The sequence below is a fragment of the Homalodisca vitripennis genome, chromosome 2, assembly GCF_021130785.1.
Source record: "Homalodisca vitripennis isolate AUS2020 chromosome 2, UT_GWSS_2.1, whole genome shotgun sequence".
NCBI lineage: Eukaryota > Metazoa > Arthropoda > Insecta > Hemiptera > Cicadellidae > Homalodisca > Homalodisca vitripennis.
The window spans coordinates 226,946,573-226,971,927 of NC_060208.1; the positions used below are offsets into that span (position 1 = coordinate 226,946,573).

The 25,355-nt window shown below is 32.4% G+C and overlaps 3 protein-coding genes across 4 annotated transcripts; 2 read left to right on the forward strand and 1 right to left on the reverse strand.

Moving 5' to 3' along the window:
• Window positions 1-3,409: 3,409 nt before the first annotated feature.
• On the forward strand, window positions 3,410-8,241 carry LOC124355463. Its single transcript, XM_046806610.1, has 3 exons — window positions 3,410-3,515; window positions 4,517-4,616; window positions 7,752-8,241. Exons 2-3 carry the CDS (start codon window positions 4,524-4,526, stop codon window positions 8,121-8,123), a joined length of 465 nt encoding a protein of 154 aa, XP_046662566.1. The 5' UTR covers window positions 3,410-3,515; window positions 4,517-4,523; the 3' UTR covers window positions 8,124-8,241.
• Window positions 8,242-14,941: 6,700 nt separating this feature from the next.
• Window positions 14,942-19,963, reverse strand: LOC124355464 (keratin, type I cytoskeletal 9-like). 2 transcript variants are annotated; one of them, XM_046806612.1, is made up of 3 exons: window positions 19,167-19,963; window positions 16,769-16,875; window positions 14,942-15,421 (listed from the first exon to the last, which is right to left on the reverse strand). In XM_046806612.1, exons 2-3 carry the CDS (start codon window positions 16,862-16,864, stop codon window positions 15,050-15,052), a joined length of 468 nt encoding a protein of 155 aa, XP_046662568.1. In that variant the 5' UTR covers window positions 16,865-16,875; window positions 19,167-19,963; the 3' UTR covers window positions 14,942-15,049. The 2 variants fall into 2 exon arrangements, with proteins under 2 accessions (XP_046662568.1, XP_046662567.1); XM_046806611.1 differs by having other exon boundaries at window positions 16,769-16,872; window positions 19,167-19,961.
• Window positions 19,964-20,551: 588 nt separating this feature from the next.
• On the forward strand, window positions 20,552-23,246 carry LOC124355466 (keratin, type I cytoskeletal 9-like). Its single transcript, XM_046806613.1, has 3 exons — window positions 20,552-20,817; window positions 21,665-21,765; window positions 22,613-23,246. Exons 2-3 carry the CDS (start codon window positions 21,673-21,675, stop codon window positions 22,982-22,984), a joined length of 465 nt encoding a protein of 154 aa, XP_046662569.1. The 5' UTR covers window positions 20,552-20,817; window positions 21,665-21,672; the 3' UTR covers window positions 22,985-23,246.
• Window positions 23,247-25,355: the final 2,109 nt, after the last annotated feature.

Sequence of the window (25,355 nt, forward strand, 5' to 3'; positions counted from 1 at the left end):
ACCATTCAGAAATGAATAGCTCCCACATCAAAAGACGTCTTAAAATTTGCCAGTTTACAAGGATCTAAATTTCCCAAATTATGTTTGATCACAAATATTAAAAGATACCGTTGATCAGAAGGTATAGAAAGGTGGTTACAAAATACGCATATGTTCGGATGTATTTCTGGTTCTCACATTCGACTTGTCATATTTCAAAGGCACTGAGTTTACATGATTTTAATACTTGAAAGCTTCCGAAATATTTTATCACACGTTATTACTATTTTCGCTATATCGTGAAATGTTATCATACAAGCATTGCAATACAAGTGAATTATAATTTCTACCTTGGCGTTCTATTGTAAGGTCAGTAACATAAATCGGATTTTAATTTGAAAATACCTTTGGAAATCTTATGGAGTATGTTAGGGTTAACAGTAACGAAAAATTGGGTCTGGATCAAAGATGTATAAAGTATATATATTAGATATACATTTTCATGCGGTCGCACGCTGAGAAATGTAATAACTTTTACCAAATAATGGTTCTAACGTTAAAACTCCAATAATTGTCTCACTGCCTCTAATACTGTGCAATCGTGTTATTTTTGTCTTAAATTATAGAATTAAAAATCTCAACATTGTTTTTGGCGTTTCTTATAGAATTCAAAGTGAAATTTTCATATATTTTTGCAGATTTTAGCATAAAACTATATAATCAAATGATTATGATTTTCCTCTTCACAATTTTTAAGAATTATACTGTGTTTTATGAATATGTAAAGTATTCTTTATTATTTATCGTTTATTGATCATAAATATGTAGTGAGAATGACCCACATTGGATTGTCTATATTGCGTTTCCTTCCCTTAAAATTGATAATTTCATTTAGTCGTATGTAGTATTTGCTTGGGTTTTGTGGAATTCCCCCTCAGATTGTTTAAACTATTTTGAGAAACAAAATTGATTTTTTACATAGTAATGTTGTGTATTTTCAGCTGTTATACGTGATCGTGGAACCCATTGATAACTAGTCTTGGTTTCTTGCAATCATGAGTAATGTATGAGTGTAATTTATACTGTGTGCATTAAAATATATATATTTAGGTAATGTTTATAGTTAGATAAAATTTAAGATTTTATTTTTGACAAGAATAATATTTTTGTAACTCCATTAAATGCTTTAATTGTTATTGAGTTCAGTACTGTATTCTATTTCTTAATATTTTTAGTATAGTGTATTGAGATCTTTACCTATTAATAAATCGTGAAGTGTAGTAACTGTATTAAACTAATAGTGGTATATAAAATTATATATTTTTAAGTTAGTTACAAAAAACAGTTACAGAGCTATAGATTTACTGCGAACGTCACACAGTAAGGAGAACCGGTCAGTGTAAATACAAATGACGTAGCCACGTACATTAACGTGAAGTAACTGGTCTCGTCCGTGACGTAACAGTGAAGGCCAGACTGGTTGTTGAACTGTAAAGTACAGTGAAGGCCAGACTGGTTGTTGAACTGTAAAGTACAGTGTGCGCCCAACGTAGGTTAAACCAACATAAAATATTGTTTTCTCACCTGATTTGAATAAATTATGAGAACGAGCTTTATTTAAAAGCTTATTAACCCTTTAAGTAGTGCTTACTTTTATGCTTAAATAGTAACCACGTTTTCAGACGTTTAAATATAATCCTACCGTAGAGGAGAAATCACGTCTTGAGCCGTTTTCATCAGGAAATATTATGGTTTGGTTTATTGTTCTGTTCTTTACTAGTTATACCTAAAATATCTAGTAATGACCATACAACTAATACATACCACTAATAGTGGTTTATATTTCCTCCAATCATCATTTATAGAGACTCTTACTTTGTCTCTATGTCAATTGTGTTGCTACCTTATGTTAAGTTGCGATGCACTAAAAAGATTTTTGGTTTTCCGCTAGGGTGCATTCATGATGACCGCATGTTATTTATATTTTGTATGGAAAACAGCTTTTCCAATTCGCACCTATTTTACTGTTTAGTTCAGCTTTACAGAGGGGGTTTCCATAGTGACAATGACAACTCAAACTTAATTTTTAACGATTTTTGCAACTTTTGAATGTACAATACATATTTTAATGATCCAATAGTTATATAAAATGATTTCATAAAAATAGCATAAAGTGAAAACTCTACTCATAAGACGTATTTTAGTGTAAAATAACTACTCCTCCACGTGTTAAACATAATCACTTTTTTAAGCCGTGATTACTCCTGAAGAGGTTAATAGTCGTGTTTAGTAATATTAGTTTTGAGAAATATTAATAGATATACATTTGTATTATTTTATACTTCGGTAATAAAAATATAAATAATTACAAGACTGCATTCACCTCTGTATTCCTTTTGGATCCATTAAACTATGTTGAATATTTAAGTACGAAATAAATTAAGCCTAAGCTTTCATAGGTTATCTGCAATCTTTAAAAACATGCTTCAACACAAGCTTCAAAAACATGAACATGATGCTTAAATTAACATAAATGACTTTTTTACCACTACCAAGTCTGTCTGAAAACCCAACAATGATGTCTTAATATTCCAAGAACCATTGGCTAATGTAGTGTTATAAGTATACAACCGAATTGTTTTGTATCGATTGATAAATTTTTATTAATCGATAATTAATTACTTGTTTTAACGGTAATGGAAATCGGAGGTTGTAGAAACGGTTTATTTTGAAATGATTTGTTTTTCTTGTACCACAGATTTCATTTATCATACCTGGAAACCCTAAAAACTAACTGTGAGAAGCGCAAATAAATGTTAAAATACCTTACTTAACCATATACAGAACCTTAAAGTAGCGACTTTCTAGTTTTTTTATCTAGGCGCGTGCCTTAAACGGTAAGTTTAAAACGTGTAACGCTAGAAAAAAATATTTCAATTCCATTCTAATCATTTTCATATTCTTCCATTTCAAGCTCTGCGAAAACCTGCTCCACTGAGAGGCGATTTCGTCCTTCCAGATATATTTTAAATACAAAATCTGCCAGTAAATAATAATACTTTTACCTTTGATTAGTTAATCCTTATTACACTAAACTATATATTGTTTAACTGTTATTTCTACTACATGAGCTCCATTGTAAACATTATAAAATTGACGTAACAGTCCTGTTCCTTTAAAGAGCTTTTGAAAGTTTGAAACGCTATTAATAACGTTACCATAATGATATGAGATATTTTTGAAGTATTTGAAGACCTCTTAAAATTATTTTATTGAAAGTATATATACATACCCGAGCAATATAATTACAAAATTAATCAAAAAATATTGTGTTCGACGTACTACGCGTATTTTAAGATGAAACAGCTTTCTAGGATTTGATATCCCGTGACCTGTGGGACCAGTGTGAATTACTGGTGGGGAAATGGCACGGTTTTCCTGGTGCAAATCTCATATAAACAAAAGTACGGTTATCTCAGCTTCAGTTTACTGTTGGCACTTCAGTAGTCTACATCGTGACTATTTACTCTTTGCTTGTAAGTGTTTCTATTCTAAGTTCTTGTTTTGTACATTAAGAGAACATAACAGCCCTGATTAATGCAATCTGAATGGATTACCTCACAATAGTCTTAGTCAATGGTTTTATAAATATTACCTTTAAAAATAACAAATTTATAGGAAACGGAGGAACATTTCGTTTTATAGACATTTATAAATGTGTACTTAAAAACTTTTATAAACTAACGCCATTTCCGAAAGGAGATTATTTTTCGCATTAAGAGCGTTTTCCTTCGTTTAGTTTTATGACTACAAATTAGGCTCCAACTATTTTTTATTCCTTTTTACCAATTATTATACGGCCGTGTTTAAAAAAAACACAATAAAAATCTAAACATACATTTACAGATATTTTTAAAGTCACGGAAAACCCCCAAATTCCACATTGCAGGATTATATTTTTGACTATCAGTTTAATGTACGCCTATTCAAAAATATTTTTTATAAGTGTTAAACTCCATAATAAATCTTTACTCCTTGAGCTCTTTATCTCTTTTAATAAAAAACATTGCCAAAATAAAAAGGTCCTTAAATTACTTTCCCTTTGGAAAATAATGAAACAAAAATATTTTCTATTGGTAAAAATGGTCGCCGAGGAAAATGGTCGCAATTTTTAAAAGTTTGATGTATATGTTTAAAAATGTCGTCATAAACAAAAAAGGCTATTTAGAGTGTTCTATCAGTCAAAGTTGAATTGGAGGAATATGATCATCTATTTTAGAAGATGCCTGCATATATTACAGTGCTTTGAACCAAGTCTAGTGAGATGAGTCGGAAGTTAACGATGGCCGTTACCTTAACTATATCTTTCCGTAAACTACATTTTTTTCATTTCGTAAAAAAAATAAAAAAATATATGACTGAAAGTTTATAAAATGGCTATCCATATTTAGAATGTACAGAAAATGATTTATTTAATTGAATGTTTTAAGTATTGTTAAATATTATAATAAACAAAAGTTGCAAATATAATTTACAGTGCAACCATGGAAACATCAACGATTGTTATACTTGGTCTCCTAGTGGTGGTCCCCTCAGCGCTCGCTGATTGCAGACCTGGTCCACCACCATACTGCAAGGTAATTCATCTCAATCCTTTTAATTCATTTGTATTAGTCTGTAGACATGATATAATATATGGTAACATATTGTTATCATCATAAAACAAAGAATGATACATCTTTAACGAGTTTACCTATGGCCTTGAAATCTTGCCTGAAGCTTATTTTTTTATACAAGCAACATCGAGTTCGATGATGGTGTTTTGGCTTAGCGTTAGTGAATATGTTTACATTGATCTTAAGGGTATATGTAATGTAAACGTTGCAATCATAAAGTAACTAAATTTTAAACAAACTGAGGAAATTCAAGTGGCATGCGTACAAATTACATAGTAACACATGTGGCTATAAAATTTGTATACAGCCTCAGAAAATACAGTTACGCGGATTGAGGAGTAGAAGCAAACTCCAGCCTAATTATAAATTCATAATTATATTGTTTCATATTGCCCATCTTACTATAGAACCTTTCTAAAGCAGTGTTTCTATAAAGGAATACTATAGTATGTATTTATGTTGCTTAAGATATATAACACAAAGTTAGTTGTGTGATATTTATGAAATTTAATTCGCAAAAACGTGGTATTTATAAAAATATGACCAATTTAACACTGAATATGTATTTGGAGATGTTTGCATGCTTGTCGTTCAAAATCAGAGTTAAATCCACCTGTTTGTTTGATGGAAAATTTAATTTTTTGTTTAATTGTTCTAAGCTTTTTAAACTTATTAAGAGATTTTAAAAAATCCAGCAAGTAGTGTACACCGGCCAGAACGCACTGAAACCTTCTCATTTTTATCCATACTTGGTAAGCTATTAGCGGTAAAGATACCAAAGATATGAATTAAAATTACAAAACGTGCTTGATAGTTGTTGATTACAAAAACACAAATATGAACCACTCTTCAAACATATTTACAGAGACAAATAACAATGTATTGCATGCTTTGTAATTTTAATCTTGTTTAACTAGAGCAAACTATAATGGAAAAAATCACTGCCGAATTTAGATGATTTGATAAATATAGTAATCTATTGAATATGATCTCTCGTACTGTGCACAAAGAGATGCAGCATATACCAAATTCCGGGGTTGAAAGCTGAAACACATGAGTTTGTTGCACAAAGAGCACACAACACGACAGGTACCTGATATAAAAACGTTACTAGCGTGTGCTGTTTGAGTTCCAAAGGATTTAAATTAATAAACTCAGCAATCCTAGTGTAGTGTGCTACTCAATGTAACAATATAAGTCGTTGAAAACCTATACCATAATTTCATAAACTTTAATACCGAGACTCTTTTGGTTCCAAAGGCTGAGACAATATATCGACAAATTAAAAGGATATCAGTGGTCTGGCTTGTAATAACTAACAAGAATGTCAACCTTCTGATGTGAATGTTGAAATTAGTTGAAATTGAGATCCAAAAATAGTTGATGACGATGAACGAAGACACCTCAAAAAAACCTCCTCGTTCGTCACCGACTAGTTATGGATCCCTTCAGACGAATATGATTCCAAATTCCAGTACTAAAGTCTGCAACAGCATCATATTTCAGATGCTGCACGTAAGAGGAAGGTGAACTGGAGCTAAATTCAACATTCACATCGAATCAGCCCTACCCAACATAGTTGCTTTTTGTCTGAACCTTCTGTTGTATCACCAAATAAATATAAATAGTGATTATTATTTGAACCTTATAATGGAATGTATATTACATTACAAATATATAAACTAACTTTCGACACTATGGAACAAATTTTATTTGTGTAAAATTTTGTATGTCGATAATTATGTATTTAATAGTATTTCTAGCAATATGTAGCTGATAAGACATCGAGGAAGAAAAATTCACTTAAGAAACGCATATGATGCAATAATACTAGTCTTTATTGGATTTTATATTCGTATCAAAATCTGAATTCACTTAGTACGTCAGTATGTGGCAATGTAAACGACGCAATGTGCTGCTGAACACTAATCAGCATGTGTTTATTAAGTCAATGAAACTTTTAATAGATAGAAGATATATACAGAAGTTGACTCAACCATTATGAAGTTTAGTTAAACAGGTTTGGGTTACATAGAGAAATAAATATACATTAATTTGAGGATAAATCTGTATAAAAATAACATTTCAATATCAGATTTTATACATTTTAGAACCTTGATGTTAAAAGAATTTCAAATATACGTAGAAAGTGTCATGCTAACACACACACCCACACAAAATAGTTAAAAAATAGAAACATGAAAGACTCTTTTAAGTGTATCGGTGCTTTTCTTATAGAAAAGTTCACTCTATTAAAACTGTTAATTACTTACATAAAACCAATAATATCATAAGTGAACACTTGAATAAAGTTTCTTAAAATTAATTTCTAATCTTATTTATTTTGTAACTAGAAAGTACCCGCAGCTTCATACTTGTAGAAATAAGAAGTGATGCTAATATCATGCTTGTCCTATGCTTTAATAAATAACTATTTCATATAGTGGTTAAATTAAATTATAGTTTTATTCTCAGAAAAATATCCAGGCTATTCCAATTAATAAAAGTGCTTACAGTAATCCAACTTTAAACAGAGTTAGTATTTTTTTGACTTTAAAGACTTGTGGGTCATAACCCGCATGGAATACGAATGTACTTAAATGTTAACCAGGGACCCTACGAATATTCATGTAACACTTGAGTACTATCGTGATTGAGTACCACAATAACAAAGAACGTTAGATTTGTGCATAATAATATAGATAATAATAATAATAACTTTAAAAGTAAGGTTCAATATGAAGGGAAGTGTCAAATAAACTATATAAAATCTTTGCTACACATAGTAAGTCATGTAAAGATTTTGTAATATGAGCTGTATAATGAGTTTTATGATATCCTCATAAAGAACACAATTTAGTAACTGGCAAAATGTTGACAGTATGCCAGATTAGATATGAATATTTCATGAGTTCGGTCTACATCTCCATGACATTGACTAATTAATTGCATCGTATGTAAATATAGTAGGTTTAGGTAGCCATTATGTATTATTCATTGCTTTAATACAAGATTATAGCGACTAAAACAAATGGTATTTAGATGTAGAACATTTTAAAGAGACATTAATTAAAACCACAAATTTGTGTAATACAGGACTGGCACATCGGCATTGATAGAGTGAACACTCGAGGCTCTGTTGTCCACGGTCACGCCAACATCCCGATACATCAGAGCCCCTCTAGCAGCTCACATGCTCAAGTCCACGGCTCGAGAGTGTTCGGAGGACCGCAGAACGGAGCGCAGACTGTCGGCGGCAACCTGAACTACCAACACAGTAACGGACTGCACGGCAGTGTGGGAGCTACACATACCAGGGGCATGGGCAACTCCTTCAGTGGCACTGTAGGGGGCAGCGGGAGATTAGGGCCCGGTACCCTTACGGTAGGGGGTGGAGTTAACACACTACCTGGGTCCAGTAAGGTGCAAGGACAGGTTGGAGCCACCTACTCTGTACCATTACCGTAAAGGCTCATTATATATTGTGATTTATATTTAAATCGGTATATTACAATTTCCTGATATTTTGGATTTGTTTACCTGTATTTCTGTTCTATACTAGAACAAATAAAAATATTTATTTATACTGAGAACTCATTTTATAAAAACCTCTCAAAACGAACATTTTTCTTTGAATCATCTATCAAACCATCAAAGACCTAGCTAAGACGGGGTGAAATAAAAATAAAGATTGATCCCTTCTCCTGCTTACGTTTATAATAATTAGGTCACATTTAATGTTTGCAGCATTATTTATCATTATCTCTGTATACTATAAAGCCCTTACTCATTACTGTTTTTATAACTTCCCGACATATTCGAATGATATAATGATAAACAATAAATGGAGGTTGTGATATGGTTAAATCCCTAAGATTAAAATATGTTTGTTATTTAACTGCACAATATTTTAGAAAGAGAGTTCACATATTATTAATTTTATCGAGAATATTTATACAGGGTGTTCATTTGAAAACTTCAAACTCGTATTAAAAGACTTGTAGCCCATGTATCAAAATACTTTAAACGAGAGTGTATAGTACTAACTAGGAAAAAAACTATTTTCAAAATGGGGGTTCTCACTTCTTTGCCCACCACCCGTACCTAAAGTCAAAATTTTGGAATGGCAACTAATACCTCAAACTGAAGTTTATACAAATGCTGTATTTTTGTAAAAGACAAATAGAAATTGGCCAAGCCGTTTGGTATCAGCAGCCAGTAATGGAATTTCTTACTCAACAATGATTAGTCTACAAACTACTGTACTGCTGCTAATAACAACTAAATTACTCTCTGAATCCTATTGTATACCCTTTCTAAACTTCGAATCAAATGTTCAAATCGGTAGCCATTGTTGTAAAAAATCTTATCTTCAAACTCTTGCCTAACCTTTCTAAAGGTTTCTCTGATTAAGCGTCTGCACTCTGCAGTGATCCTATTTTTCAAGTCTTGGACACGAGTGGGATATTGTTTTTAAAAACTACTGATTTTAAGTGACCCCACTAAAAAGTCTAAGGGTGCTAAGTCTGAAGACCTGGCGGGCCACTCAACTGATCCTGTTCTACCGATTCAGTGATCCGGGTAGTGTGCCTAGCCATTGTCCCACAGGAAGAGCATAATGTGGAGGAACTCCATCTAGTTGAAAAAAATTATGCTCTTTTGTATACTTTTTTAACCTTCCCGCTGTTCTACAATAGTAACATTTGATGCATATATGTATGTGAACTCAACAAACTAACGACACAGACAATTCCTATCCTGACGAAGAATTTTCCGGCCCATTTATGTACATATTTTCTTCTTAAGGGCAACAATACAAACGCTACTACGATACCGGAAGTACCTTATACCTTATACGGAAGTTGGATGACAGTGATCGGAATTAGAAACTTGTTCACTAAAAAACACTTCTCATGAGTATTTTGAATTTTTTTTACAAGGGAAATACTGTGAATGCTAATACTAAAGAGGAATTGCTTTAGACAGGAAGTCAATTACAATGACCGGAAATAGGGGACTTTTCGACAAAAAACCCAACTTTTCACACTAAGGTTCGTAGGCTATACATGTTCGTAATAGATCAACAATTCAATCGGTGTCCTGAGAATGGTTTAGATGTGAGGAATATTACAAATGAATGAATTAAAAACAGTTTTAACTACAGAAGGCTTCTTAGAACGAGTATGTAAATATATTTTAATCGTTGCATCAAAGTAACCTCTTCTATGGCAGGTGAAACATAATTGATTCGTACCACAAATGTATATTCTGCCTATAAATCTGAGATAATAAAATTATTTTACCGTTTAAACCTCTTACAAATAAACGTTGAATTAATACAATACAGTACTGTGTATTACTACAATGAAGACTTTGGATTTGTATTAAATAAAAATATTGTATTATCATTTTCTCATAAGTGCTCTCACTAGTATTATTATTTATTATTATTTCTCCATTCTGGTCTACCAGAAATAATAATAATAATGTACCTGGTGGTCCATTCAGGCTTTTGTTCGTGTTACGTTCTTAGAGCCATTCATTCAAATATTGTGGAGTCTTGTTGAAAAAAGATTTATATTAACATTCAAAAGACCTATTTCAACTTTTGACTTTATGGCCCAAACACATTCCTATTTTAATTTATAGTCCAATGTTTCTTAAAAGAATCAAGAGATTACTGCCTTTTCCAGTAATCATAACTTATTTTCATAAGTGCTTTTTATGAAATTTACAAACAATATGCCTAGAGGGTACCTGTCATTCAGTAGGATATCAACTACAAAGCCACGGGTTACTTCTAGAATTGTATGAAAGGAAAAGCCATCACTCTCATCATCACTTATTCTTATACTTCCTACTCCAGAAAGTTGGAATTAGGCACACATATGCCTCATGACGTGAATAAACTAAAGCATTTACATTAAGAATATCCATAGGGGTTGATATGCGGTTGCAATCTCTAAACTAATTACATTTTTAAATTTCAAATTATCAATATTCTAGATTGATGGAAATCGATTCACACATTTTATGTACCTTACAGGCAATTAAATAGTGTTTTATAACAATTAACCACCTATAAGGACTTAAATAGGTTTTCAGCCTCCAGAAAACGATATTTTTGTCTTTAAACTTCCCGATGTACCCAATGTGTACTTTTATACAAATGTGTAGAAGTGTTAACTTTTTCATGTAAATAGAGTTTTCAGTTAACCGTACATTACACTCTCTTGATCGGGGCAATCAAACAAACGCTAATATGGTGCCGGAAAAATTTAAGCCTGGAAGTAGATTACAATGACCAGAAGAAGTAGTTTTTTATGAAAGTATACTTTTCAGAACAACGTATCTATTTAATTTCTTTATCGGAACAAACCTGATCATTATATATTTTCTTGGAAGATAAATGCTTCTATAATATCGGAAGTAAATTCCAAGGACCGAAAGTAGTAGCTTTTTGACTAAATAAAATTTGTTGTACAGATGTAATATATATTTCTTAATCTGAGCAATAACGCAAACACTAATGAGGCTCTGTTAATAACTTATATCGGAAGGAGATAACAATGGACAACAACTAGCCAATATTCGACTGAATTAGGCTTCTGAGGTTGAGTACTTTTATATCGTATTGTATTATTGCAACTATTAAATTTTTTTATCGTTTAGTATTTAAAACCGACAATATACCAAGCCAATCCTCTTTCTCAAACATTTCCAATAAAGTTTTTAAAATAAAACTCAATAACTGGAATTGATGTGAGATTCTATACAAAGATATGTCATCCAATGGTGCGGCAACATCTCTGGCCACTCTGAAGCATTCTAGTTGCATATCTTCTAGCTGAACGTAAAGAAACTTTAATTGTGTAAACTATTTTAAGTATTGAGAATTTGGAGAAAAATATTGTGGTAAAAACGTATATTTCAAAATGAGTACCACTCCAGGCCTAGCAGTTGAAAGATACCTGAAAATTAACGAACATAGATAGGGGAGAGCGGGGCAAGTTGATACGTGGGCAAGTAGATACAGATGTGACTGTGAGCTAACGCGCATGCGCAGGGCGGACATGAGTCAGTGGAGGCTGTTTGTTTACCGAGATGCAGTGCCACACACGGCGTCCCAGCTGTCAACAGAGTACTCTACGTGTTTTTTATTGTTGAAATTGTCTTTTCATGAGTAAAAAGTAATTGTTGGCTAGTGTGTTTTGAGTTGGCGTACCAGCAAGAGGATAATATTCAGGAAGTTCATTGTTAGCACAGTTAAACACCTGTTTCTTGGTAAGAATTCCACGATAGTTTTCATATTTCTGGACTTCATATTTTAGAGACTTAAGTTAGACCTTAAGAGACAATTGTTCAATGGGCAAGTTGATACGCGTAGCTGGGGCAAATTGATACAGTGTATCAACGTACCCCAATATTGTAAAAATTAGAGTTTTGTCTTTTCTTACAGAAACATGGTGCGGAATTATACCAGGAAGACAGATCGAGGGAATGTCCCGGATGAGAGCTTTGAAAAAGCCTATGAAGCTGTCAAGACCAAAACCATGTCTTTGCGGGAAGCAGCTGGTAGCCTTTGAGATCGACAAAATGACATTGTTTAGATTTATAAGAAAAAAAGATGAATCGCAAGGTCAAACCGTTACAATGGGGTAATGCCAAACCAAGACAAATTTTTCCAGACCAATTAGAAATCTCAACTCGAAGAGTATATAATACACTCTTCAAAAATCTACTACGGACTTTACACCACAAAACATCAAAGTTTTAGCTTACGAACTTGCTATGGCTAATAGGAATATCATTACATTACCTGATTCATGGATTAACCATAAAAATGGCTATAAAGGACTGGTTTAGCTTATTTATGAAAAGACACCCTAGACTATCAATCAGGAGCCTGAGGCTACGAGCCTTAGTTGCGCTACCAGTTTTAATAAAGTCAATGTTGATCTATTTTTTGACAATTTGAAGAGTACTTTAGATCAATACAAAATTGAACCTAAGGATATTTGGAATATTGACGAGACCAGTGTGCAAACAGTTCAGAGGCCAAACAAAATCGTAGCTCAGAAAGGAGTACGCGCCAAGTAGGGAAAGCTACGTCAGCAGAAAGGGGGCAGACTGTCACTATGGTATTGGCTGTCAGTGCCATCGGCAACTCAGTTCCTCCAATGTTCGTATTCCCAAGAGTATTCTTCAAGGATCACTTCATCATTAACGGGCCACCAGGATGTATTGGAACTTCCTACCCATCCGGAATGGATCACATCTGAATCTATTTTGACGTTCATTAAACATTTTCACGGCCACGTAAGATCTAGCAAGGGTAATCCCTGCTTGTTGGTTTTGGATAACCATGAATCACACTTATCTATTGAAGTGCTCAACTTCTGCAAAGAAAATGGTATCGTCATGTTGTCTTTTCCCCCCCACACTTCCCACACCGCCTGCAACCGCTTGACAGGTCAGTTTATGGGCCTTTCAAAAGATTTTACTTCGCTTCAGTCAACGACTGGATGGTCAACAATGCAGGTAAAACTGTAACAATCTACGAGATTCCTGGCATAGTAAAGATGGCACTCCCTAGAGCAATAAATCCTACAAATATTATATCTGGATTTCAAGCAACCAGGAATCGCGCCATACAATAGAGAAGTGTTTTACTGAGGATGACTTCTTGTCCAGCGCAGTCACGGATAGAGAGATGACAGCACTGTCAAGACTTCTCAAGCTGGGACAAGCAACGCTGATGGTCTACACTCCAAAGTGAACCGAACTGAGACTACAACTGCAGTTCCATCTACAAATAAGGATGTTTCTGTAGGCGTATTCACTGTAAGCCCTCAAGAAATTCCGCCCCTACCCTAAAGCTGGAGAGAGCGAAAAAATATCAAAAAAGGGAGGAAATCTTTAAAATCCGCTAATCCTTACTAGCACACCAGTTAAGGAGAGGCTGGAAGTGGAAGCCAAAAAAAGGAAGCTAAAATGGTAGCCAAGTCAGAAAACGCCAAAAAAAGACATTTTAAAATGATAGAGAGTCAGAACTAAGGAGAAGAACAAGGTGAAGAAACAGAAAAGCGTCCCAAAGAATAAAATGAAGGTTGAATCAGAGTCGGAGAAAGAGAACGACGCCCTGTGTCTCATATGTTTGGAGCCATTATCCGAATCCAAGCCAGGTCAGGACTGGATACAGTGGCATTTCTTGCAAAAAAATGGGCCCATATAGAATGTGGGAAAGACTGTAAAATATACACTTGTAATCACTGTACATCTGACTTTGTAAAATCATTGATTCTGAGTAGGTTATGAACACAATCTCATAAACTGTGTGTTTAAAATAGTTTAATAATATGTCTTACGTTACCTTTGTACTATATTCTGCTTAATACATTTTTTCAATTGTCTATTAAGTGATTATTTGCCACCTTAATGTCTATTAGCTTATTATTTATACACTTGTATCAACTTGCCTCTCGCTAGTATCAACTTGCCCCCATGTGGGGAACATTGATACACTTTACAGCATTAAACAAATATTTTAATTTTGGGAGATATATATAGATAGTTAATCAAAGCGTCAATACCATAGAAAAGTGCACAACTAATTGAAGTATAAATATCAGTTATTTTCCAATTACAAAATAATTCAAACAAAAAATGTAAAAAATAAAATCTGAAGTTTGTCTCACAATGCCCCGATCTCCCCTAGATTATAACAGATTATAAGTTCTGTATTTTTGTGTGTATTTGTTTCATCTTGTGTGGATGAAAGGTAGTTCTGTAGTAATTTAAAAAGTTTCAGTTGTATTTGCAACAAACAGTTAGTGGCAATGCACACATCAGACAGTGCTAAATCAATTAGGATCGAAACGCCAAAAAAGTAAAGAAACGAGATAAAATATAACCTAATATAAAGCTCATTATGTCTATTTACGTCTCAAATAATCATTAATTACTAAGGAATTTCTTTCTTCCTTTATTAGGAACCTGGCATCTCTAAACAATGTACTTTATTATTGTTTATTACATTTTTTCAACCTGTTATAAGAACCCTTGCATGAAGATATTGGATTATTCAGTTATTACGAAACAAGATGTGATTTAGTATTGTTTACATGACACACCTTGGAAGTTAAAATAAAAGTGAACAGAAAACGACCGAGTAAAAATTACACTCATTCTTGATTTATTACTTTTAACTGTTTGATTAATTACTCTGATTTTCAAACTGTAAAAAATGAATAAAATATATGCGTACTAAATTAATTACAATTGTGTACTAGTAAAACACATTTTATTTGTCTATTTTATGTACAGTACAAGATATATTTACAAAACGGTTGAAAGGAACTTTTATAAACGTAACAACTTTCATCATTCCTATCTCAAGGCAGAGGCACAGAGTAGGTAGCTCCCACTTGGCCCTGCACTCTACTAGAGCCAGGAATGGTGCTAGCGCCGCCCCCTACAGACAGAGTGCCCGGCCCCAGTTTTCCACTGCCACCGGCGGAGGCGCTGAAGGAATTTCCCACCCCTCTCGTGTGTGTCGCCCCAACACTGCCATGTACACCGTTGTTGTGCTGGTAGTTGAGGTTGCCGCCGACAGTCTGCGCTCCACTGTACGGTCCTCCGAATACTCTGGAGCCGTGTACTTGGCCGTGGGCGCTGCTGGATGATCCTTGATGGATGGGAACGTTGGCGTGACCGTAAACTACGGCACCTCTAGGGTTCACTCTATTTATACCGATGTTCCAGTCCTGAATCACACACATTTGACAATTGTTAAAAAAGTCACGGTAATTGTTTTTAAAACTTAGTACAGATTTCAAATGAAATATGGTCTTGACATTAATCTTAACGTGAACTTGAATATTTTAGTTACAGTTAAATAGCCTATATACTAAATAGGTTATTAAAACGAATAGCTTCTTTTTCTGAAAGGATTAACATGCTATGCTTCAAGTTATCTTACTATCAAATACAGAGTAGTCCTTAAAAAACTGAATAAGGAGAAAACTACTGCGCCTCTTGGGTTTACTCTGTGAATGCCGAGGTGCCATTCCTAAATTACACTCATTTAGTCAGTTTTAAAACTACCCTGAAATAGATGTTCATTATTATTCCTGAAGATTATTTTGTTTGGTCGTAGTAATCCGTCAGTAAAATGGTGTGATGGTGCAGCAGTACGGAATCTTAAAAATTGTCTTGGCTTAAAATAGTTAAAATTCTAAGTGCTTTATTTAAATATTGCAGTTAAACACCATACTAACATTGATAATATATTATTATTACACACGTTCGGTTATGAATAAACTACTACTATGAATTACTAAACTTTATAAGTTTTTATTTTTTTTATTAAAAGTTTGGGCATCTTTCATATGCTTGCTTGGTTACTTGACAGCAGAGTCTGGCTAAAATAATTGAAGCTTATAGGTTCCGTAATAGAATCTTTATGGTATCAAAGACATAACAGTTATTAACCAGATAGACTATGGTAGACAGTTCTATAAGTTAAGGACACTACTTTCGTAATACTGTTATTCCCGTTACTGTGTATGCCTTTTTTACAGGTCAAAGACCCCTGCATTGATATGTATGGTGTTCGTACTTTTAATCTAATGATAAATTTAAGATCTCGGGCCTTTCTCTTATTATTGTTGTGGCAAGACTACTTAATGTATTTAGTTACCCGAACACAAATATTGGTGACTATTAAACCTAAACTGTTATTCTTTTTCATTATCACTGTTAATTGTCGCAAAAATATAAAATGGTAATTAATGCTCACTATTATTGATAAATATGTAGACTATGTATTACAAATGTATAGGCTACATAGCTCTAAAACTTATAAAAGGAGTACCTATAAGGTTTAATTTATTTTTCTAACACAAGACACAATTTGGAATATAACATTTGGATCTAAACTAAATTTAAGCAAAAAAGTAGGTTTGCATAACACCAGTAATATGTCATATATTATAAATTTTTTTTCTTTTGAGAAAAGTAATAACATTTTAATAATGAGAAGGAATCTTTAACGTTGAATGGATTAAATAGCTCACTAAAGGGTCTTATTAATTTAATATTTTAGCACTTACTTGACAGTATGGGTATGGGCCAGGTCTGCAATCCGCCAGAACTGAAGGGACTACCACTAGAAGTCCAAGTATAACAGTGGATGATGATATATCCATGGTAGTGCCTGCTTGTAAGAACAAAGAATTAACTAGGATTTCTTAGTTGTTTTTTTGGTTCTATAGGTACCTGTAATCATTTTCAATGCTGATTTCGGTAACATTGTCTCTGGCTTTTAAAGTATTTCCTAATGTGCTTAGCCAATACTGCTCTAAATATTCCTGTAAAAAAAAAATCAAAATAATATTAATCTACATTAAATTTGATATACATATATGTACACATATAATTACATATTTCTATACCAATGTGTTTGAAGTGGCAGTTCGTTCTCCTCAGAATGTATTAACAGACATACATTTACAATGAGATGATCAATAAAATAATGATTATTGAAAGCGTTTAACCATTATAAAATATCCCATCCCACACCTTTAGCTTTACAAGTACTGTCAAGACCTACTAACTACTAATTCCGTCTCTACATAGTTTAAGCTGCAGTATATATCCATAAGTTATTGCCTGCTATAAAAATTGATAAATAGATTCGTCCTCTGCAGAAGTTCAATTACAAGGAGTTTCCAATGATGTTTCCAATAGTCATTCTAATGAAAGCATGCCACCCCAAATGTTTTTGCCCAAAGATTAAAAGGATAGGCTATTATAAATAATTATACCTTGTAAGACATACGTAATTATTAGTAAAATAAAATTCATAGAATCAATGTACAGATAGTTGCTGGAAAGGAAGTCTTGTATTACAATTCGACACAAACATCCTCCGGATGTAAGTGGATACGCACATCCGCCCAGACACCGATGATGAACAAAAAGGAAATGCTTGTTTAAGCAGCGGAAATGCTTATTTCTAAAAACCGTGCGACGATGTAAGGGACAGCCATGCTGATATGAAAAATTGGTACTCACCAATTATGATGGAGAGATTTGGCATAGGCGTGGTCATTGGAGAGCTGGCGGGGTAACTACTTAAAAAACCACCACAACGAGAGAGAAGGAAGTCGAGGACGGGATTCTAAAAGGAAGTTCGGGAGTGCCAGTGCTTGTGTTCGTGTGCGGGGAAATATCTTTAGGCGTAATGAGTGTGAAGTGCAATAAAATATAAGTAATTTTAGGAACGTAGTATTATATATATATATTAGGGTTAATTAATCATTTACAATTCCAACCTAAATAATGAAAAGAAAGGATTATAGTGTGTAGAAATCAAATGAATAGTTTAATATTGAAATTCATATTTTCTTATTTCATATATTTTATTTAAATGTTTACAACTTCGAAAATGTAAATTTATGTAAATGTTTAGATATTTTAAAAGAAAGTTTCTCACGTTAGTCTATTAATTCATATTTATTGCAAAACTACAAATTAAATTAAAATAAATTGTAATGAATAATTTAATATTAAAAATGTCTTCGAAGTATTAAGGTATTAAAATTTGTGCTTAATATGTCGGTTGACGTTATCCATTGTTAATATAAAATTTTAAACAATAAAATGCTCTTTATGAGATGCTCTTATAATGCTCCAAGGAGATGCAATTACAAATAAAATATGAGTTGGTTCATTTGAGGGTGTTGAATTGCCAATCTAACCTATTATTATATCCTCTCACAGCAGCCCTTGCTCATAATATATTATATATTTCACAACCTTAATCTAAACTAAACCAACCTTACAACCTTTAATGATATATAATACTTTTATAATAATATGATGATGATGAATAATGATAATATAATGCTTTTAGACTTTGACATCTATTAATATTTCTGAAGTAGTTTATGATATTTCTTTTGAATTACTAATATTTAGCATTACATTTTTTTTTTAGATGAAAGAAGATAAACTCTGAACTAAATCTCTTAAAACAGCTCCGTGCTGGAAAACTTTCATTGTGAAAAGTACCGAGGCTAAGTACATACAAGTAATAATAATTTTGAATTGAAGTAATTAATTTAAATTAGGATACTTGTAATGATGTTTGTCTCTCTATGATGTTTGTTGGTTTAGAGCAACAAGTCGTCTGAAACGTTTCCTAATATGATATCTTTAAACTTAGATGTATCGCATAAAAAGTGTAAAGCGTATTTATACACGAGCATACGAATGCATCAATGTGGATTATTTAATAATAAGAAAGGAAAAATAAAAAGTGTTCTTATGATGTCATTGTTTATATTATTTCTGTTTATAAAAATATGTGAGGTATTTTGTGGTCAACTACTGAGGGCTTGCTACTCTGCTACATTGTTTTAAATAATGAGGATCTGTGTTGGTAATTTGAGTTTGGATATACTTCAGTGAACTTATATTTAACAATAAATAATCAAATTTACTTACAAAAAGTCTGCGATGTAGCTGTGGCTGAAGCAGCAACTCAAATGCTGCAGCAGTGGGAACCATCATGTTTATATCAGCAAGTTGTCGGTAAACCCCGGCCATTACGTCTGCTAGTACTTCACATTGCTCCCGCAGGTCAAGTTGTCTTATCTCGTCATATAGCAAAGTATAACTGCTACTGAAACAAATATAGCTCGTATATTATTTGTAGTAGAGTATTATTACAAATAAAACCTACTAATTTAATACCTATTAACTATTAAATTAATTACTAATAGATTACTTGAACCAAATAAAATTCACTAATTGGAGTGAATCCTTGTTTGAGTAGCCTCGTTTGACACCTAGAAGCATCGGTCCATCCATGTTTTAAAGTGTGCATAATAAAATTTCTGTTTATTACATTACAGATTGACATAAGTGGTCAAGATCTAAAAATGCTGTCAATTTAAAAATAAACTTTACAATACCATTACTTAACATGAGCGTGGTCAGAGAATAAATACTTACAGACGCTACTAGATAATTAAAATTTCTGGATCTATATGACTACTATAAGCAAAATCACGTGAGCAATTTATATAGGATAAGGATATTCGAAGAGACTGGCGTTCCAAGAAATAATATAAAGATACCCAGGGCATGTTTATTAAACAGGTGTGATTTCTGGGGAAGTGTTGCCACAGGCTGGAGTTGTGGTACAATCAAATATAATTAAAGAGCAATGTTCATCCACCTGTATTTAAAAAATATAGGTTTACAGGAATCAAGATTGTTTGAGAAACGAAAAAATTTTTTACGTATTTTATCTTAAGGACTGAAATGCGTTGTTTGCATTTCATTAGGGTTTAGATCTGCGAGAAAAAGTTTACAATAACACAATCATGACAATAATGCATTCTCCAATAATAGCTAGATAATAACACATTTAAGTGCCAATTAAAAGAGAAACGGATACAATTTCAGTTACATAATCCATACAGCAAACGTGCTTGAACTCGTTTTTGAACTAGACTAATAAACATATTTCTGATACCGATATTGATGGATAATAAAACAAGTGGCACGACAAAACAGGGTAATAATATGTGGAACGGGCTACAAGGGGCCTAATCGCTTCTGTTATATGTGGGTCCAAGATGATAAATCATTTAAATATTATCCCTATATATAAAATATAATTTTTACTAAAAAATTATAAACTTGGGCTAGAAATAGCTTATAGTGTTACTGCAACTGTGATAGTTATTTTATCTTCATAAAAAATTATTTAATTGTACGTTACTTTTAATCGACGGTGTTATACCTCATATGACTTCATTTTATGTGCTATAATTGCCAAAAGTAAATTATGTTAAAAACTTTTTATAAGAGTGTAAAAGTAATTGGTAGATAATTCTTCATGTACATAAATGTAATTTACACTGACGTAATATGTTAGACTGTTTATTTTCAGTAATTATTGGACACCACATTTACACGAGCTGAACCAGTTCGGTCTGAGGATACAGTGTAAAGTACTCGTAACGGCAATGACCCGGGGTTTCCCGGTATCTTGCTTAGATATACATCGACACTTCTCACTTCTGCATCATTCGAGCTGCTAATTCGTCAGGAGCTACAGCACACTTGTGAATTTTCTGGCCCACGTGTAAGTAAACTTCTTATCCACTGCTAAATAATTAATGATTCAAATACGCGAAAAATAGATGATTAGTAAGTACTAGGATATAAATATTTTGTCTTACTAACCATAATATACTAGACTGGAAGCAAGTTAGTTGCCTTAATGTTAGTTTAGTTATAACCAATCAACGAGGTTTAAACTGATGAAGAATATATTAAAATTATGACTTATTAGTAGTGTACAAATTTGTAACTAAATAAACTACCCCGAAAAGGATTTTCTATTGAATGTAGAATGAAACAGCAACAACACCAGAGAACAATAATGACATGTAACATTTTAAACGCATGGATATGCTATAAATGTTATTATTCAGTTTCTTATTTTAATATTTCATATTGTTCAGTGAGGTAAGATTCACTTAGGATTTTTAATGGTCATTTTAAATAGTGTATAACTATATAATCGTGGTTTCCGACCTATTTGTGAAAACTTTTGTTCCATTGTTTCTTTATGCTTTAATATATTGAGACACATTAACCAACTACTAATTCTTATTAATAAATATAAGGTTTAAACTTATTGTACAAACAATTAAATATAGAACACTAATTATATTAAATAAATATTACATGTGCCAAGTATAATAATAGTGTGATTAAATGCTTATTTAAATTTCATCATTACCGTAAGCAAAGTAGTATGTTGGTAATAAGAGTAATATTTATTTATCGTATTATTGCTATGGCAATAGTTGCACCGCATATTTGTAATCCATAATTAATTACAATTACAATTCTGGTTTTTTTTTCATTGTGTTATGTTATATGCATTGATGATCATTGTAAATTATGATTAATTTTGCAAACAGGCGCTGACATGGCAATATCAACTACTGTTCTACTAGGTCTGCTAGTAGTAATTCCGTCAGTGCTGACGGACTGTAGACCTGGCCCTCCTCCAAATTGTTACGTAAGTGTTTGATTCATTAACTGTTTCATTCATAAGCTAAGAAAGCCTAACATTTTGGAGATTTTATTCTAATCTTGTACATAGTTCCATCAAAATCAAATTGAGATATACAAAACATAACAACATTGCTTATGGACATAACATTAACAGTTCAATTCTAAATGATTTTTTAACGTAAACGATTATATTAACTTTAGAATAAACCATATAATGCATGCAATTTATTTACAATTTTAAGTAGGTATCCAAAATTTACGTTACATTTCAGCGTTTCATCAACTTATTTACCACAATATTACATTTTAAAAAACGGAAATATTCTGTGGCCTCTTTTCTAAAAAGAGCAACTGCATAATTTAACACCATCTTAGTAGATTAAAACATTTTTATTATTTATATCGTAATTTTGTGTTTCTCCCGAATTTAACAGAATCAAACTTAGTATAACTTAAGTACATAATATACTGTGACATTTTGTACATCATTAGGGAAGTAAAGTATTTGAACATGTAATATGGGGTAAAGTGGGGAAAGACTGTGGCAGATTATGTTTCCTTTACTATATAGTAGACCACTTTCCTATCCCACTAAACACATAAGCTAAATTTTGAAGACAATTATCTGCTTACCTTTTAGAAAAAAAACCCTTACTTTGAATTCTCATATCCAAGTTCCAAGTTTCTAAGCTTATCCAAAAGGTTCATATGAGTTCTTGTCTTTAACTACACCAATCAACTTCATTTTTAAAATGTATAATGTCTTAACGAAATACAATTTTATTGAATCTGAAAAATTTACTGAAAACATAACTGATCTTTTAACTAAAAACAGATTATTTTATTTTTAGGACTGGCACCTCGGTATAAATAGAGTGAACCCTAGAGGTGCCGTAGTTTACGGCCACGCCAACGTCCCCATCCATCAAGGTTCATCCAGCAGCTCTCATGGCCAACTCCACGGCTCCAGAGTGTTCGGAGGACCGTACAGTGGAGCGCAGACTGTCGGCGGCAACCTCAACTACCAGCACAACAACGGTGTACATGGCAGTGTGGGGGCGACACACACGAGAGGGGTGGGCAACTCCTTCAGCGCCTCCGCCGGTGGCAGTGGAAAACTGGGGCCGGGCACTCTGTCTGTAGGGGGCGGCGCTAGCACCATTCCTGGCTCTAGTAGAGTACAGGGCCAAGTGGGAGCTACCTACTCTGTGCCTCTGCCTTGAGATAGAACGATGAATATTGTTACGTTTTTAAAAGTTCCTTTGACCATTTTGTATATATCACTTGCATTGTACATAAAATAGATAAATAAAATACATTTTTTAGTTAATATTAGTACATATTTCTAATGAATTTAGCACGTAAACATTATATTCATATTTTACAGTTTTTAAATTAAAGTAATTAATCAATCAATTAAATGTAATTGATCGAGAATTAGTATAATTGTATTTTGAACAGAATATAACATTTTTACTATCAATATTCGTGGTCATTCTGTTTATTTTTATTTTTATTTCCAAGGTATAGCATTGTAAAACTCATTCATATGAAACAAAGTTCCTATTTACCAAAATGTTGTAAATATTGCTTGTATTACATAGCGTAAAAATACTAATAAATGTATTTATAAAATTAAATAAACTCATTTTGTATATCTCGTACTTATCTCTTGAAAGTAACTACAATTGAGTCCCTGGTATTTAATGCCTCCGTTCATTGATTACAGGACCCAGGTTAGAATCACTGTTTTAGATCATCAACATACACTTATAGCTGCTATCCTTTCCACGATTCTCAATTTATTTAACTTACATTTTATGTTGATTCGTTGCATTAAAGTGCAGTAACATTTAATCATCAGTAAGTTACATACTGTAAAACATTGAATAAAAGAAGTTATCGGTCTTCGTCAGATACTCTATACTACTGCACTCAAATAAAGGTTAAGGCTGATTGCATGAAAAGGAGGCTGATATACAGAATACCAGTTAAGTTTAGAAGAGAGGACTCGTTAGTGAGGACAATGGGCCAAGTTTGGGCGAGGACTGTTGCTGATTGCCAAGCAATTAGTTTGTTTGTCGGAAACTAAATGATCCATCTTGTGCACCATCAAATTCAAATTCAATGGTTAAGATTTTCATTTTTCAATAACCTTGTTGATATCTATGTAAATTTTGTTCTTAGATTATAAACATACGTAATAAAAACTGAACTGAAATATATATAATTACAGTGTAATATTATATGAAATATTTGGTGCTTGTGACTAAAACATTATACAGTAAGAGTTGATATCTATCTAAATTTTGTTCTTAGATTATAAGCATACGTAATAAAAACTGAACAGAAATTATATATATTTTAAACATTCTTAAACTCTTACTGTATAATGTTTTAGTCACAAGCACCAAATATTTCATATAATATTACACTGTAATTAAAACTATAATAATTATACTATAACAGCTAATATTATATTTAACCAGGCCGCTGCAGACAGAGTAACATGCGGGTTTAGATATAATGGAGAGTAACGCAAAATTCTAATACTTAGTTCTTCCAGCTCTAAATACAAAAAAATAATATGAATGGTAGCTTTCGGAGACTTTTTATGACAAGTTGAAGCTTCGCTAATCAATTAAACATTAGTTGGGGGCATCAAACAACCCCATTAAAAAAAATCAAAACTATACTAAAGCATTTTTTATGCTCATTTTACTTGATTGATGAGTTCATGATGGGCCGCCGTGATGACAATTTTTGTATTAAACAACAACCACGAAACCTCCGGTTCTGATACAAACAAGAATTATATTACATTGTATGTATTTACCTTGACGTACATCATTATTTATCTGATTTAGTTATGTACTTTATATATAGTATATTGTATATAGTTACGTTGACGCATACCATACAATATTGTAATTGTTTTACCCAATAAATAATATTATTATTATTATTAAAACTTAGCAATGAGAAGCTGAAAGGAAAATCTATATCTATTAATAACTAATTATAAAACTATATTTACAAATATGATTCTTATTCAAAAACCTCCAGCTTAGTAAAAGTAAATCTAAATGACTTAAATCTATTTTAAATTAGTGGAAAATTAAATAGCTAGGTTTGCCAATTAAGAAAATTTTATCAATAGGCTTACTTAGTTTCAAATAAATAACCTACAATTTGAAAGTAGTACAGTAAAATTTCTATTTGACTGGAATTAAAATTTAATTATGCTAATTGTTCGATAATAAATATTAATATGAATGTATATAAAATACATATGTCGCTAGTCATTTAATGGGAATCACCTATGCGGTTTACTAATAGCGAAAAACTGTTTGCAGCCGATGCAGACTGACAACATGCTAACGATATGCACAAAATGTGTACTAAACAGTGATTTTGTGTATGTTTCGTAAAAAAGCTATAGTAACATAGTAGCATAAGAACCTAGGCCAGAAATGTTTGTTTTAGAGGAAACGTAATCTATAAGTTAAAATGTAAAAACATTATACTGTAGAATTTTAAATTCTTTTAGACGAAGATTTTTCCAATGTTACTCATATACGTAATAAATACATA

What these genes read in the sequence shown, in the direction of transcription:
- LOC124355463 (XM_046806610.1), top strand. Translation starts at nt 4,524, where the DNA reads ATGGAAACATCAACGATTGTTATACTTGGTCTCCTAGTGGTGGTCCCC. An exon ending in GTCCACCACCATACTGCAAG is followed by an intron (nt 4,617 to 7,751) that starts GTAATTCATCTC and finishes TGTGTAATACAG; the next exon opens with GACTGGCACATCGGCATTGA.
- LOC124355464 (XM_046806612.1), bottom strand. Translation starts at nt 16,864, where the DNA reads ATGGATATATCATCATCCACTGTTATACTTGGACTTCTAGTGGTAGTC. An exon ending in GCCCATACCCATACTGTCAA is followed by an intron (nt 15,422 to 16,768) that starts GTAAGTGCTAAA and finishes TGTGTGATTCAG; the next exon opens with GACTGGAACATCGGTATAAA.
- LOC124355466 (XM_046806613.1), top strand. Translation starts at nt 21,673, where the DNA reads ATGGCAATATCAACTACTGTTCTACTAGGTCTGCTAGTAGTAATTCCG. An exon ending in GCCCTCCTCCAAATTGTTAC is followed by an intron (nt 21,766 to 22,612) that starts GTAAGTGTTTGA and finishes TTTTATTTTTAG; the next exon opens with GACTGGCACCTCGGTATAAA.